At 50.3% G+C, this 13,400-nt stretch overlaps 1 protein-coding gene across 1 annotated transcript in view; it reads right to left on the bottom strand.

Moving 5' to 3' along the window:
• Positions 1–13,400, bottom strand: part of TMEM131 (transmembrane protein 131) — a 943,143-nt gene that overhangs the window by 365,464 nt on the left and 564,279 nt on the right. Inside the window, exon 26 of the mRNA XM_085622890.1 lies at positions 1,566–1,717. Coding sequence (XP_085479016.1) covers positions 1,566–1,717 — 152 coding nt within the window. The remainder of the gene's footprint in view (positions 1–1,565; positions 1,718–13,400) is intronic.

Raw genomic sequence — 13,400 nt, 5'->3', positions numbered from 1 at the left:
CTCAAAGACAGGGATGATGCACAATCTTCAAGGCTAGCGCTCTCACACCTGTAGGTAACATAAGCAAGGATTATCCCTTTCTTCCTTATAAGAATCCACTGGAAGCTTGCAAAGTACATGCACAGCCGGAAGTGCTCAGCAAGAGATGCTTGGAGGCTCCAAACAGTATCAGGTTTTCAGAGAGAGTTTTAGGCTCAAATTCAGTGTCCCAGACCCACATTCTTCTCGGGTCAGAGAGGGGTCTTAGATACCAGGAGGTGAACAGGAAAGGTGTAATAGGGTGGTTTTTTGCATCCCAGAGTTTTGTTTGTTAGAAATCTTTCTGGGGTGTTGACAGGCAAGATACATCACCAGGGATTTTAATGTGTGGCTAGTCTAGTGGCACATCAGGATGGAGAGGATTCATTTACACTAGTACATGTGCACCCTGGACTGGATAGTGCCTCTGGACCTATAGAACACTAATCTCAGGGTGCCCACTTTTCTCAGGTATTTGAACTTGTGTCCTTAGCTTCTGCTGTGTCATCAGACCCTTTAAAATTCAGGCTGGTTGTGAAGTATCTCAGAGCCAGAGGGATGACACCGATTAAGTTACTGGACGACATTTTGCTGAGGAAACAGTGTGTTCAACAGCTATTTACCCATCAGAGTTTAGAATATATACACTCCATAGCTAGGGTGTTTTGCCTGGAACCGCTGACAAGCTTACTTCGAAGAATGATGTAAGGTGGAAAGTGGTCCGGACATGAGTCAGGCTTCCACATCAACTGCCTGGAACTGCTTACATGTTTACTTCGCAAAATGCTGAAGGACAGAATCAAGTCCTGCGTTCTGCAGAAATTGGACCACATTTTGAAAGTGAGGGATATTAACACCTGGCAGGGACTCGCTCCACAGTCCTGATGGGACTGCAAAGGTTTTTGGCATTTCTGTCTAAAGAACCAGACTACTGTGCCAGAGAAATATCTTCCAAGTGGGCAGAATGTAGTGGTAGACTTGAAATCCAGGTACCTCCAAGACTCGGCACCTGGAAATGGCAAATGATGGTCTACAAAGTATTAATAGTCAGTTTGGGCCTGGCCTCAATCAACCCATTTGCATTGTGACATGATTATCAGCCCCCTAGGTACATCAGTAGGAGTCCAGTTCTGGGAGCAGAAAGAGTAGACACTTCCGTGCAGGGAAAGAGGGCAATCACAGTGCATTGCAGTTAATTGCCACGATTACAAGAGTAGTAGCTCAGCTTGAGAGACAGTCAGCAAATCTAGGGCTGGATACATCAATGTGAAGGCCCTAAGTTTGATTTGCCATTCTGATGGGAGTCTTTGATTCTTCAACACATCTTCCATGATCTCAGAGTCTGCTGATGCACTGTTATGGAATAATTCAAGGCTATTGCTTAAAAAGTGAAGATCAGCAAACAAAATCTGCAGAAAAAATCATCCATAATCCATGAGAAACATACAATCATGAAAATGACTCCCATGAGAGCCCGCTGAGGAGATTTTTTTAACATCACATCTACTTGTACACCAAATTCAAAAATATAGTCCTTATTAACATACCTTATGATTATTAATGAGGATACAGTATTGTTGAAAACTGGAGTGAATTTTACTTGCACTGATTTTTTTTCTCCAGGTTTCAAAATTAAATTTAAAACAGAGTGCCGAGAAGGACCTTCTACAAATCCAGATTTGCTCTGCAGAGGTTGGCCCTTCAAAAGTCAATGAGAAAAACAAAGAATATTACATAATGTATTTTATTTTTCTACTTTTCTGATAACACATTAAACTTCTTATTGTCATGATGTAATATCCAACATTCTGCACTGTGTCGTGACCTCAGTTTTTTTTTAATGTCCTGAAACAATATGCTCTTACCTTCGGTAATGTGTTATCTGGTAGCGGCTCTATATAGCTGCGGATTCCTACCTTAGATTATTCACCAGGAGTCAGACTGTATCTGGAAAATCTTGAGCAGCATCTCTGTGCGCTGGCATTGTTCGGCTCGGTGCTCGTGCCGGAAGTACGTGTGCAGTACCTACATAGGCGCCACACCAGTGCGCTGACATCAGTTTCTTTTAGAGACATGTCTGAACCAGAAGCACAGAGCCACAATAGAATGCTGATGGACCAGTGTGCAGACACTAAGGAATTACAAGGGTCACTCTACGTAGAGGAAGCTGCTCACAGAGCTTGAAGGATGGAAGGAACAGTACGGAATCTGCGGCTGGATGGAGTCTCAACCAGATAAGGCATTACTGAAGGTAAGTAACTTCATCTGACAAGAGACTTCTAGCCGCAGATTCCTTACCTTAGAATAGATACTCAAGCAATACCCCCCTGGAAGTGGGTCTGCGAAACAGATTTAGACCAGAAAGTCCTGGAGGAACGAATTGGCAAAGTGACTATCACAATGGGCCGGACTGTCTAGGCAGTATTGCTTAGTAAACATGAGCAGAGATGCCCAGGTCGCAGCCTGGCAGATGTCCAGGACAGGAAAACAGAGGATGACTATTCTGAGGCTGATAAAATTCTTCCCCATTATAATACAGTACGATTTACAGTACGTGAATGGCATTGACATTTCACCAGAGTGAACTTGGAACTGATCAAGTAACACCTAGAGCAGACTATGACTGTCCTTCAGAACTTGGCCTTTGCAAGCAATGCCTAAAATTCTCACCTCATTCCAACGCAGAGGTTAATGTTCATAGGATTGGTGTTGTAAAGGTACAGCATAAAGGCTTTTTCTCCTTCTAGAGAACTGCAGCTATTGAAGACATTTTTCCAATGATTCTAACTCAAGACGTGGATCCCGCTCCTGTACCTATTATGTCTTTGGGACATTATGGCCTCATGCATCCAGATGGTGTCACCCGCCAGATGCTGGATAAGTTTCCTTCAGTGATCCCTGCTCCAGCATCAAGAGAGCCTTTCAGCCAAGATGTGACCGTCCTGTCATTACACCCGGATATGCATTGGTAGATGCCCACCTCCAGCCATATGGTGGGGCATAGGCTCATTGCAAGCTCAGGCTACCGTGGTCATGGACGTCTTCTCCTGGGCTTGGAAGTCAGGTTCAGCGAAATGACTGTGCAATGTGACTAATTCACATCAGACCAGCTCCTGCACATAAACTTGCTACAGACATGAGCGGTCCGCCTTACCATGTAAATTTTTCTCTCTTCAATATCGGGGAGCAAAGGACGAGTTACTTACCTTCAGTAACGATGTATCTGGTAGAGACACAGTCTAGCTGCAGGCTCCTTAACTTAGAATATCCCCAGGCGTCAGACTGGATACGGAAAACTTTCTGCAGCAGCACCTCTGCGCGCCGAGGGCGGCGCCACACGACTCCGCCCTGACGTCGTCCTTGGACGTGACGTCAGCGGAGCCATAGATGCCCCTCCCAGTGCGCTGACGTCAGTTTTCGTTGGATAAACTTTTACGTGCCACAAAAAACTGAGATTATGGGAACTGTGCAAAAAAGATGAAAAAGCAAAAGAATTCGAATGGTGAAAAATAGCACCATCAAGGACAGTGCCAGGCACTGTATATTGAAATTAGTTAAGGGAAGAGCAGAGCACCGCTCTGAGAAGCAACCCTGCAAAAGCAAAGGCTAAACCTCTACCGGAGGTAGAGGATGATGTGAAAAAGCATTATGGCAGACGACAAAGTCAGCAACTACAATACAGAATCGTGAAGGACAACGAGTCCGGAACACATGAGCAAGGACAATTCACTATAGGATGGCACCAGAAAGGGACATGGTATCCCTAGTAAAAGACCCATAGACAGAGGCAGAGCCAAAAGACTTGAAACCAATGGACTGCAGGGGAGGTAGGAGACCCCAAGGCAATTGAGAAGGGTATAGCGGGGATAGGGAAACATGAGTAGATTCAACAATGGACAACACAGCTAGCAGGGATGCCAGAGGCACATAACACATGAGCATACCGACCGATTCCGAGAAGGGGCGGAGTAGCGCAAGCAAACAGAATGAAGCATTACGTGTAGGAGTGAAGTGAAAGACGTCACCCCGCAGAAGACCAGCCACCTGGAGGGAGGCGAATGCAGGAAGCCCAACCTGAAAAGGTCCTCGAAGAACGGGGAGGACGGGCGGTAAGGAATCTGCGGCTAGACTGTGTCTCTACCAGATACATTGTTACTGAATGTAAGCAACTCGTCCATCTGATAGAGACATCTAGTCACAGATTCCTTAACTTAGAATAGATACCACAGCCATACCCATAGTGGAGGCGGGCGTGTGACTGAACCACACAAGGTTCCCCAGAAAACGTAGTCGTCAACAAGGTGACAAAACAAAGTGGGAACTTCAAGCCAGCGCAGTCACACCCACCCATGAAGCTCTGAAAGAGCGGAAAATAATGGGAGGCAAAGGCACTACAAGCCATGAAAGAACAGCTCGAAAACCCTTGTATGTATACCGGATTGAGAGAAGGAAAGCATAAACCTAGAAATGTCGGTGCGGAGGCGAGAGTTCATGGCTCCGTAAAGAAGAGGACTGAAGCAAGGGTCCCATGGATCCGCAGGATCCAATGTGTGGACTGAAGTAAAACCCAGAGAAATGACTAACTGGTATGACAGCAGCGCATACTGGTCCAATATGCACAACAGTGGAAAAAAGCACTGTGGAACCCGCACCAGCCAAGATACGTGGGGCAGCATTGGCAGAATGCTGACCCCTGGCCAGGAAGTGATGGTAGTACCAGAAACACAAGACACTCCAGCACGCAGCCTCTCCTTCACAAGACATGAGAGGGCAAGAATCATAAGTACCAACAACAGGATTACAGTAAAATAAAAGACATGTGGAAGACAGGAACACACATAGCATGCCGTGAGGATGGAAGAACCACATGAAGCATAGAAAATAAAGTTCTGTAAGGTAGCGTGAGCCGCCCATAGGTGAAAGATGAATCAGCAGGGTAAGCAACTGGTAAAGGCGGGGGGGGGGGGGGTATCTGGCAAGCTGGACACCCACAGAAGAGCTCGTAGAACGAGCAGAGAGGGGCGAAGACCATGGACACCACAGGAAGGAACGTTGCCGGCACGACTGCTGTGTGTAAAGTAAAGACGTCACCCCGCAGAAGACCAGCCACCCGGAAATAAGCGAATGCAGGAAGCCCAACCTGAAAAGGTCCTCGCAGAACGAGGTGGGGGGTGGGCGTTGAGGAATCTGCGGCTAGACTGTGCCTCTATCAGATACATAGTTACCGAAGGTAAGTAACTCGTCCATCTGATAGAGACATCTAGCCGCAGATTCCTTAACTTAGAATAGATACCAAAGCCATGCCCATAGTGGAGGCGGGCCTGTGACTGAACCCCACCAAGTTCCCCAGAGATCGTAGCAGTCAGCAACGTGACAAAACACAGTGGGAACTGCAAGCCAGCGCAATCACACCAGCCCATGAAGCTCTGAAATAGCGGAACACAATGGGAGGCAAAGGCACTACAAGCCGTTAAAGAACAGCTCGAAAACCCCCGTATGTATACCGGGTTGAGAGAAGGAAAGCATAAACCTAGAAATGTTGGTGCGGAGGTGAGCGTTCATGGTTTCGTAAAGAAGAGGACTGAGCCAAGGGTCCCATGGATCCGCAGGATCCAATGTGTGGACCGAAGTAAAACCCAGAGAAATGACTAACTGGTATGACAGCAGCGCATACTGGTCCAGTGGAAAAAAGCACTGTTGAACCCGCACCAGCCAAGATACGTGGGCAGCATTGGCAGAATGCCGACCCCTGGCCAGGAAGTGATGGTAGTACCAGAAACACAAAACACTCCAGCACGCAGCCTCTCCTTCACAAGACATGTGAGAGGGCGGACGGCAAGAATCACAAGTACCCAAAACATGACTACAGTAGAATAATAGACATGTGGAAGACAGGAACACACATGCCATGCCGTGTGGATGGAAGAACCACACAAAGCATAGAAAATAAAGTCCTGTAAGGTAGTGTGAGCCGCCCATAGGTGAAAGATGCATCAGCAGGGTAGGCAATTGGTAAAAAGGGAGGGGGGGTATCTGGCAAGCTGGACACCCACAGAAGAGCTCGGAGGACGAGCAGACTGGGGCAAAGTCCACGGACACCACTGGAAGGAAAGTTGCCGGCACGACTCTGCTGTGTGAAGAGTACAGAGCAGAAATAGATTAAGAAAACATATGTGTAAAATAATGTTTTACCTGATCAAATACTAGATGACGTGAAAAGTACCAACAGTCATATGGAAGCAGAAGTGGACAGGACCATGTCCAGAGATGCAAGCGACATCAGTCACCTGCCCGGGAGGAGCCACGGTCCTCCGCTAGACAGATGAGGAGATGGAGCCAGGCACGATAGTGCAATAGTGAGGACCAACCTAAAGGCCCAGGGACCCAAGAAATGAGTACCCTGAAGAGAACACCCTCCTTGAGAGTGTTACAGCAGGAACCCAATGCCGAAGTGTGGAAAACACCTGTGCGGAAGCAACATGGAATGTTCAGCCAGTCCCAAATGGAAAGTGCCCAGAGAATGAGGGCATAAGGCAGTGTACATCAAAGACGTACGCAGCAAAGCCGGTCACCTTTAAAGACACGCCCAGTAAGGGTTGAGCATAGAAGCGGTAACGCAAACACCCTATAACAGTAGACATACCAGGGTGTAGGCCAGATTGGCGCCAGCACCAATAAACGTGCCTCCAGCGGCTTTTTCTGGGCGCAAAACGATGGCACTGCGTCATCCGTGAAAGAACTGTTCCTAAACTGAACAGAACAAGGGCCCCAAGAGGCAGTGGTCGGCAAAAGAAAGCAGCCATCACGGACAAGTGGAGCTCTATGATGCTGAAAAAAGGGGCTTGGTAGGGCAGGCGAAGCATAGGCTGCATGGTACGGAACCCATACTGAGGCATAGAATATACTACAGGAAACTGGAGCCTGCTGTAACCGAAAGTGCAATAGAGCTATATTAACGTTAAGTTCGCAGAACATTAGAGAAGATGGACAGCCTGACCCAGAAAAGTATGCCTGTGAGGAAGATTCCATAGGAGCGTGCTAAGGTAACCACCGAATAGCCAGCAAATACCCCAAATAGGGTACATTTCAACCCCTACGCGGGGAGCCCTCTTGGGCAAAGTACACAGTCAGAGGGCCGAAATGAAGACAGAACCAGCCGTCCGGCCGTACTGAAGACAAACTGAAATGGTGTAACAACCGCCTACATTAACAGGGTACTATGCATAGAACCCGGAATATTCTTGAAAACCAAAACAACAAGGGCCACATCACCTATACAGAAGATAAGGACACGTTAATGCAGAAAGTCGATAGTTCAGTAGTCCCGACATGAGGCGGGACACCGCTGAATCTGAGTGGCTGTCGAAAAGTTCCACGCCATTGAATGGTAGATCTCTAAGAGCATCCCGAACATTGTCTGGGAAACGACTGTCGCGCAGCCATGCATGGCGGCGCAAAGCCACAGACCGAGCAAGAGGTCTACCCAGAGCCAGTGGCATCAAGGGAGGACCTCAGGGAAAACTGTGCCATTCCCCTACCATCATGAAGAAGACTATTTAAATCTGGCCTTTGTGCTTCAGGTAGAGAAGGCAGAAGGGCCTCAACCAAGTCCCAAAGGGCAAAGGAAGCACACGCAAACACGCACGACGTATTCAATGCGCGGATGCTCGCAGAGGCAAAAAGCTGGCGACCACATGCGTCCAGCCACCTAGAATCCCTGGTAACAACGGCAAAGCAGAGGAAGACTGCAAGTCAAAAGCCGCTTGAACAATCAGACCCTGAGCCCTAGGGTGAAGGGACAGGCATAGTGGATCACCCAGGGCAGGACGGTGTCTGCGAGCAATAGCCCGATCAACAGGGTCACCAGTGGAGGGCCTCGCCCACGTGCCAAGCAGGATGTCAAATAAAGAACCCCCAAGGGGTAGCAAAGGCTCTACCTCAATAGGCTCCTTGAGGAGGAGATCCAGTAAAGGATCAGAAGGCAAGGAAAGCACTGGGGGTTGAAAGCAACGAATAGCTGACACCCTGTGAAGAGCTTGTGCTTAGGCAGCACTAGCCTCAGTCGCCATTCTGGGAGGCGATATCAAACCGTCAGTAGGAGAGGGTTGGAGACTAACCCGCCTGCTAGACAGTAGAAGTGAAGTAGCCTAAGGCAGGCCTGAAGGCCACGTCACACTATGTACCTGTACCATGGGGCACAGAGGCGACCTCGGACCCGGAGAGGCCAATGGGACGTCAACCTCTTGCAGATGAAGAGGCATAGGCGCCGGCACCTGCGTCGAGCGACGCCGCATTGGAGTCGCATCAACATCCGAGGAGTCCAGAGGATTTTCCTCATACAAAGGCGGAGGCTTCGACATCGGTGTCGACAGACGCCGAGTGGGAGTCGAATCGACGTAGACGACCTCCAGAGGGGACCCGGCCGGGGCACCGGCCAACGGCGATCCCACCGCAATAGGCAGAGAGGAATAACGTCAGCGCAGGAAGCCGCGTAGGGCCGTGCGGTGACCGGGTGGGCTGGACGGCCGACTGGGATGGCCCTCTGGGCCGTGTCCCGTTGGAGTCGTGTCGACTCCGGAACCGGAGTCGACGCACACAGCCGGCGCCAAGGGTGGGTGACCCAAAGAAAGATTGGAGGGCCTTCAAATAAGCCTCCATTTGGGTCCTCGTTGCTTAGACTCCCGGAAAGGGAGGGTATATAGAAGACGACTGCTGGACGCCCTTGTCTGGCAAGGAGCGAGAGGAACGGGCCCCAGCCTCATGCGTACGGGCGGAAGATCGCCGCGACTTATGCTTGCGCTTACCCCCGCCTCAGAACGACGTCTGCGGGAACCGCCCCAATCCTGAGAGGGAGAACGTTGACGCGAAGGTGTCGTTCACTCCCAGGCACCACATAAAGATGGCGTGTGGGTCCGTTACAGACATCTGGCGCGCACAGGACTCACACGTCTTGAACCCCGAAGGCATTGCACACTGTTCCGGGACACCGAAGGTGTCAAAAAGGCCGAAACAAAACAGGCCAAGGAACCGCTGGTTTTCAAGGAACCGCGTTGGGATGCGGAAAAGAAGAAAACGGACGGTACGCGCCGGGAGGGGCATATATGGCTTCGCTGACGTCACGTCCGTGGACGACGTCAGGGCCGAGCCGTGCGGCGCCACCCCCTGGCGCGCAAAGGTGCTGCTGCGGAAAGTTTTCCGAATCCAGTCTGACACCTGGGGATATTCTAAGTTAAGGAATCTGCGGCTAGATGTCTCTATCAGATATTTAATTTATTTTGGAGACCACCACCACTATCTCAAGACAGGGTGGTGTGGGTAATGGACACTGTGTTGGGAGGCGATTCACTTGTGGCAGTGAACGCAGCTATGGGGGATTTTTTTTTAGTATCACCTCATTTTATAGGCTCTCTCAATGAGAGAGCAGTCCGATTATGTTACTTACCGTGTAAGCATCTGTTCTTGGCATGTAGTGCTGTAGATTCACATGCTTTGCCTACACTTGCCATCTAGTGTTGGGTCCAGATGTGTGCAAGTTGTTCTTCTTCAAAGAAGTTCTTGCGAGTCACGAGTAAGGTGACTCCTCCTCTTGTTAATAGTGTGCATGTTCATCGACTCCATTGTTAGATTCTTTTCCCGCAGGAGGGGGTGAGAATAGAGTATAAGTATCAGCAAAGAGAAGTCCATGCATATGAAAGTATAGATAAGAACTGCAACGACTGGAGGAGCCAAGATGGCGACCGGAGCAGACGCTTGAGCGCCCGGCTCCGTCGGTCCGTGGCCTCGGACTACTATCCTGATGCCCATCCTCGCCGATTCTCGAGGTGCACCGTGTGCGAAGACGCGCTGACCGCGCTGCTGCTTTCCCGGAGTCTCAACCCGCCCGGATGCCCGAGTTCTGGGTGCTTTTGTCCTCGGCACTGAAACCCTGCGCCCTTACGGCCTTTGCCGGCCTCCTGGCAGCTCCGCAGTTACCGGATCAGCTTGCGCTAACCTGAGCCCCGCGGTCCCGATCTCGCCTCGCACCATGGATCGTTGCCGGATGAGCCCGGGGAGAGACGGCCGGACACCTTCTGCACCCTGTGCCTGACGGGCTGGAGCGGTGGGGTGGGCCCCGGTGCGGTGAGTCTCCTGCCCCGCTCTGAGGACCGAGCTGTGGGGGGCTGCTGCCCCCTTTGCCTATTGCCTAGCCAGCGGCGAGGGGGACCGGCGAGAAGATAAGCGACTGTCGGCCTTTCCTGTTGCGGCGTAGACCTGAGGGGAATTGACCACTTGCCACGACCCCCCCCCCCTGGCCATTGCACCGTATAGCGGCAAAACATGGCGTTGAGTGCCTGCTCGCGGCTGGGGGGTGATACTCCGGTCTCGCCCGCTGCCCACTTCGCCCTCCCTCTTCCGGACACCAGCTCCACAGTGCCGTCCCGGATTGCTGCCGATGTTGGGGCCCAGCTTCCGCTGACATGCGGCTCCGTTCTGGCTGTCCTGCGGGACTTTCAACTACAGATGTGCGCTGGCCTGCAGGCGCTGAGTGAGAGGTTTGACCCCATACTGTCGGCTGCGGGCCGTGAGCGCACTGTTTGTCATCCACAGGGCGTGGGTCCTCCGGTGCTCTTGTCCTCTTGCGGGGACGCAGCGGCGGTGTATGATTGTGCTACACTGGTGCCTTCATCTAGCGCTCCCGGCGCCCAGGGTCCACCGCTCTCCACCTCAACTGCGGATACTTTGTCCCCCTGGTCATGGCTGCCTGCTTCATTGTTCCCTGCCTCATCGCGTCCGCGAGGCTATCCTGCTGAGCGATACTTAACGGCTTCGAGGGACCGTCCGCGGTGGCCCACTGCTGCCTTTTTGTGGAACTCCTGTACCTTACTTGCCAGGTTTGGATTTTATGTGGTGCAACAAGGGACCTCAATCGATGGTCGGCGGCCATTTCGTGATCCTACTTCCCCATCCTCTCACAAGCGGCCATCTTGTCTTTGTCTGCTCGGGACACGGGGCCTTCACGCAGGAGCTGGTTTAATCCCAAGCCCGCGATCGGGCCAGGGCTAGTCTGACTTCTATCGCTATGGTTTATGGACGGGCTGGCCTGGGACTGGGACTGTATGTATGTTTTGCGCGCACTTGTCGCGACTTGTATCCCTTGCTTAAACTGTGGTGCCATGGTATCTTTGCATGCCGTTTTTGGCGTAGAGGGCTCTCAGTGTGTGGGGGCCATAACTGGCTGATGGTTCGGGGCGCTCTGGTGTCTAGTGGGCTCCTCCCCACCTTCTTTTCTGTTTTCTTCCCTTCTTTACTCTGTTCCTACTTTCTCTCTTCTCTATATTTCGGGTTCCTTGGGCGACAGGCACTATGCTGGGGGGGGGGGGGTAGGCCGTAGCCTCCGCATTGGTGTAGGGTGGGGGGGTAATACTCTGTTCTCAATTAGTTCTATGGGCCTTTCTTCTTTTATGTCTCTGTGCTCTACTTTCTTCGATTCGGGGTCCGGGTGTGGGGTGGATCGAGTGGGGGCGGCTCTGGAGGGGCGCGTACTTGCTCATGTGACTATCCTGATATATCTCTGCACCGCCTCACTGATTGAGATTTTACTCCCATTGTTGTTCTTACTGATGTTGCTGCTCGCCCGTGTGGTGAAGCTATCTTGCGGACTCGAATCTACTTTGCTCTTATCCTTCATTGACTTTTTTCTCTGATAAAATTATCAAAAAACTTAAAATTAACCTTCACTTCTCCTTCCCCGGGTTTCAAAGATATCTCCAGTATGTGACTCATAACCTGTTGTTAATCCTGACCGTTGATGCACGGGGGCTGTAATGTGGGTATCAGTGCTTTACTGTATCGTGGCCGGCCTGACGGTTGTAGGCCCGTATTTGTTCTTTTAAGATGCACGAATAAAGGTTTTAAAAAAAAAAAAAAAAAAAAAAAAAAAAGAACTGCAACGACTGTAAGTGTCCATGGCGGAGGGTGGGTGTATGTGAATCTACAGCACTACATGCCTTAGAGGGTAAGTAACAATTCGTTCGAGACATGTGTGACTGTAGATTCACATGCTTTGTATAGACTGTAAAGCAGCATGATCTAAAAGCAGGGGCTAACCAGTGGAGGTTGCAGATGTTTGAAAAAGTGTAAGTAGCACCACTTGTCCTACATTAGCTTGTTGGTGTGCTAGAACATCCACACAATAGTGCTTAGTGGAAGTGTGTGGTGTGGACCATGTAACTGCTGTACAAATGTCAGCTATGGGGATGTTGCCCAAGAAAGTCAGATGCCTTTATTTTGCAAATTTTCATGAGGCACAGGGTCAAGACTGATTTGCATATAGCTGGGTATGAGCTGGGGTTGCCAAGTGAGCTAAAGAATGATGATGGATTCAACCCAGATCTGTGACTGGGGGGGGGGGGGGCGTGGCGGGGGGAGTGTCTGAAAGGTTTCAGCGCTCCGTCCATCATCCCCTTGTATTTGCTTTGTTCACCCTAAGTTGGCAGGGTATGCCCAGACGTGGGTCCCTTGCTCACTTTGCCACTGGATTCAAGCTAGTGGCAAAGAGGGGTGTTACCCCTGGCTGATGAGGGGTGTTAACGCAAAAACTATCCCAGGATGCTTGCTTCTGGTCCAGGGAAGACCTGGCTTGGCAGTTCGGCCTGGACCGTTTCCCATGAGGCACATGGTCAAGACTGATTTGCATATAGCTGGGTCGGAGCTGGGGTGGCGAAGTGAGCTAAAGAACGATTATGGTTTCAACCCAGGTCTGTGACTGGGGGTGAGTGTCTGAAAAGTGTCATTGCTCTGTCCATCATCCTCTTGTGTTTGCATTACTCTTTTAAGGCCTTCCATGAAAGTCTTAATAAGTGGCACTTTCAACAACGATAAGTGTTGCCTGTTTTGTAGATAAGCAGCCACTGTCGCAAGATGTAAATGTATAGAAGTGTAAGCAAGGCCAGATCGCTGTAAATACAAAAGATTACAAATAATGTTTTGTACAGATGCATTGAGTGGATCAATATTTCGGTCACAACAGCAAAAAGCAAATAATTTCCATTTGGCTGCATAACAAGCTCTAGTGGTAGGCTTACCTGCTTCCTTAAGAATGGTCATACATTCTGGTGGCAAATTTAGGTACCTGAATTCTATGACTTCAGGAGCCAAATCGCAAGGATCAGCTCCTTTGGGTTTAGATGTCTGATTTCACCATGGTTCTGACTGACGATACGGGTTGATGTGAACCTTCTGAGAGTTCAAATAATGTGGTGAACCAAAGTTGAGGAGCCCATGTGGGAGCCACCAGAATGAGGGTGAGAGACGCTTACCTGAGGTTCCGAACTGGAAAAGGGAGAGGCAGAAAAGCATAGGCAAATACCCTGTCTGACTCATCCATAGTGCGTTGCTTTTGG

This window comes from Triturus cristatus, chromosome 8 (genome assembly GCF_964204655.1).
Source record: "Triturus cristatus chromosome 8, aTriCri1.1, whole genome shotgun sequence".
Classification (NCBI taxonomy): Eukaryota; Metazoa; Chordata; class Amphibia; order Caudata; family Salamandridae; genus Triturus; species Triturus cristatus.
The sequence above is the reverse complement of the archived record's forward strand: the minus strand, read 5'-3'. Positions and strand labels throughout refer to the sequence as shown.